This window comes from Gossypium arboreum, chromosome 8, assembly GCF_025698485.1.
Source record: "Gossypium arboreum isolate Shixiya-1 chromosome 8, ASM2569848v2, whole genome shotgun sequence".
Taxonomy (NCBI): Eukaryota; Viridiplantae; Streptophyta; class Magnoliopsida; order Malvales; family Malvaceae; genus Gossypium; species Gossypium arboreum.
The window spans coordinates 34,562,027-34,565,042 of record NC_069077.1 but is presented as its reverse complement, the minus strand read 5'-3'; the positions used below and the strand labels follow the sequence as shown (position 1 = coordinate 34,565,042).

The 3,016-nt window shown below is 32.2% G+C and overlaps 1 protein-coding gene across 2 annotated transcripts; it reads left to right on the top strand.

The window, feature by feature from the left end:
• The first annotated feature begins 1,518 nt into the window (after positions 1–1,518).
• Positions 1,519–2,795, top strand: LOC108468022 (ethylene-responsive transcription factor ERF071-like). 2 transcript variants are annotated; one of them, XM_017768874.2, is made up of 2 exons: positions 1,519–1,824; positions 1,907–2,795. In XM_017768874.2, exons 1-2 carry the CDS (start codon positions 1,650–1,652, stop codon positions 2,608–2,610), a joined length of 879 nt encoding a protein of 292 aa, XP_017624363.1. In that variant the 5' UTR covers positions 1,519–1,649; the 3' UTR covers positions 2,611–2,795. The 2 variants fall into 2 exon arrangements, with proteins under 2 accessions (XP_017624363.1, XP_017624362.1); XM_017768873.2 differs by having other exon boundaries at positions 1,904–2,795.
• The last annotated feature ends 221 nt before the right edge of the window (positions 2,796–3,016 follow it).

Here is a 3,016-nt window from a genome sequence, read left to right as displayed (position 1 = left end):
TTATATATTAATAATGTTACCAATGTAAGTCACTTATAATATTACAAGAAAAAGAATTAAATTATATTAAATTAAAATAGATAGATTAAATCCGAAAAACAATAAATTACAAACATGACTAGACGGCTAGACCTAAAAGGGCATGACAACTTTTAAAAGAATTAATTTTATATTTAATTTTAAAATAAGAAAAGGCATAAATGTCCTTATAGTTATATTTTATACTAAAATTTGAGGGTGTTCTTTTATTATCTATATCTATACTCTTTATTTAAAATTTAGATTGAGTTGGTGTTATTCTCAATTGAATTTTATTTAATTGTAAAATTATCAAAACTTCAATATTTTATAAAGCAATAAATATAAATTTAAGGATATTTTATTCTTTACTATAATTTAAAAAATATATACACTTGAAAAGATTTAAACTCTATATCTTAAAATCTCTCTTATTTCAACTTTTACCAATTCAACCAAAGTCACATTTGATTCTTATATCAATTATTTTAAATTTGTTACATAAAATTTTCAACCACGTCGTAGATGTGCATAATCTAATTTTGTTAAATATACTCGTATTTAATTAATTTGTGACATTGTCGATTGAGTTTTAACGCAATTAACAGAGACATTCTTGCCAATGTAGGAGGACGCGGGTTCGAATGTGCTGAAGTGTATTATCCTCCTATTTATAAGTTGGGGAGGGATTATGGGTAGTTCTAGGCATTATGTCAAAAAGAGTAGATATGATCAGAATTTATAATGATATTAATTTGTTATAAAAATTAATTTGTGACACTAAATTTAGGGGGATTTTAATTTGTGATGCTAAGGGTAAGTTCGATAAACTGAAACATTAAGTCTTGAATTTTTACAATTAAATTTTATAAGTGTTGAATCTATATTAAAAATTGTTTGGCAAATTAGTAAATATAAGTACTGGATATAATTATATTATTTGATAAAAGTAAATATTGAGTTTTAGAAGATTATTTAATTTTAATTTTGATCTTATTAATATAATATCTTATGATAATCAATATGTCATTTAAAAAAGTAATTTATTTCATTTTTGTAATAAAATAAAATCTATTTAGTAAGTTCTACATTAAATATAAGTAGTTACCAACCTACTTATTTTATTAAAATTTTATATTAAGTAAAAAGTTAAAATGAAGATTAAATACATAAATTATTAAATGTTTGAAAATTTTCATTTCATTATACATCCCAACTTTAATATAATGAGATAAAATTTAATATGAATTTAATTAGATAATTAAATCTTAATTCAATTGATATTAATATTATTATCTGAAAATACGAAAACATATTTATGTTATTAGAGATTATTGATAATAGATAAATGTAAGTTTTGCAAAATAATAATAATAATAATAATAATAATAATGAAATTAAAAAAGGAAAGTTCCCAGGCCCATCATGTATGCACTGTCACGCACCTTTTTACATTTTCCATCCCTATTTAAACCCCACTCTTCTCTTCTTTCTTCACATTTTAATTCCAAAATTCGCTATAAAACACGTCTTCTTTTTTCTAACACCTCCAAATTTCCCTTAAACCCTTCCTTTTTACCTCACTCAACGCTGCTTTTCAAACCCGCAAAAATAGTTCCCTTCCTTAAGAAATGTGTGGCGGTGCTATCATATCTGAGTTCATCCCGCGGAAAGGCGGCCGCCGCGTGACCGCCGCCGATATCTGGCCTAACTCCCCTTTCGTGAAAATCAATGGCTTTTGCTCTAATCGCGACCACTCAGTCTGCCATTTCAAAAGATCCCAACCGGAACCGCCATCGTCGTTAGGTACCCATTTTTTTCCCTTCATACTTTTGCTTTTCGTTTACTTTGGGTTCCTCTGATTGCTGTTTTTTTTTTATTGAAGCAGTTGATGAACAAGTGGAGAAGAAACCGAAAAGGCAGAGGAAAAATCTTTACAGAGGCATAAGGCAACGGCCGTGGGGCAAATGGGCGGCTGAGATTCGCGACCCTCGAAAAGGGGTTCGTGTTTGGCTGGGCACTTTCAACACTGCCGAGGAAGCGGCCCGCGCCTACGACCGTGAAGCTCGCAAAATCAGGGGCAAGAAAGCCAAGGTCAATTTCCCCAACGAAGACGACTCCTTCTCCACCCCGTACAATCTGAACCGTTCCACCCACAATTCGAGCCCTTGCGTTTATCAACAGCATATAAACAGTAACTATGGATTCAATTACGATTTGAATGAAATCGGTGGGTACGCAACTGACCCGATCGTTATATCTGGAGATGAAAATAAAGGGTCCGACGACCAAAATGTGAATCTCTGTTACGTCCCTGTGAAGGCTGAGGAACTTGAAGAAGAAGAGAAACGGCGAGAGCCGATGAACAAGGCCGTGTCGGCGGTGGGGGTTCAAGAAGAAAACAATGAAGTGCAGAAACTGTCTGAGGAGCTCATGGCGTACGAGAATTACATGAGATTTTATCAAATACCTTATCTGGACGGGGAATCGCCGACCCAAAACGGCGTAGCTCCGCAGGATAGTGTCGTCGGTGAACTTTGGAGCTTCGACGATGACGGCGTTGCTGTTCCGGAGACATCAACGGCTATGTGAGCCGACATTCGTTTACATTTTAATGCGTTTGGGCGTTGTAAATTGGGTGAAAATTAATGATTTTCTGTCATGAATTCGTACCCTTTTTTTTAGTTTAGCGTTGATAATTAGGATTTAGGATTAACTTCATGTAATTTTCCCAGATTTGTTTGTGTTTAAAATTGTGAAATACAATTGTAATCAAATGTTTTTTTCCCCCTTATATCTTCATTATATCCTGCAAGAATTTGATTAAACCCCCCCCCCCCAAAAAAAAAAAAAGAAGAAAAACTCCGGAAGAGAAAGATGATATGTTGTGTTGGATTAATATAATTAATAATTTGATTAGGTTGTTTATGGAATGATTACTGTTAATTTTTATGACATTAAAAATAGTTTATGTGTTGCTAATTCTAGATGAGATTGG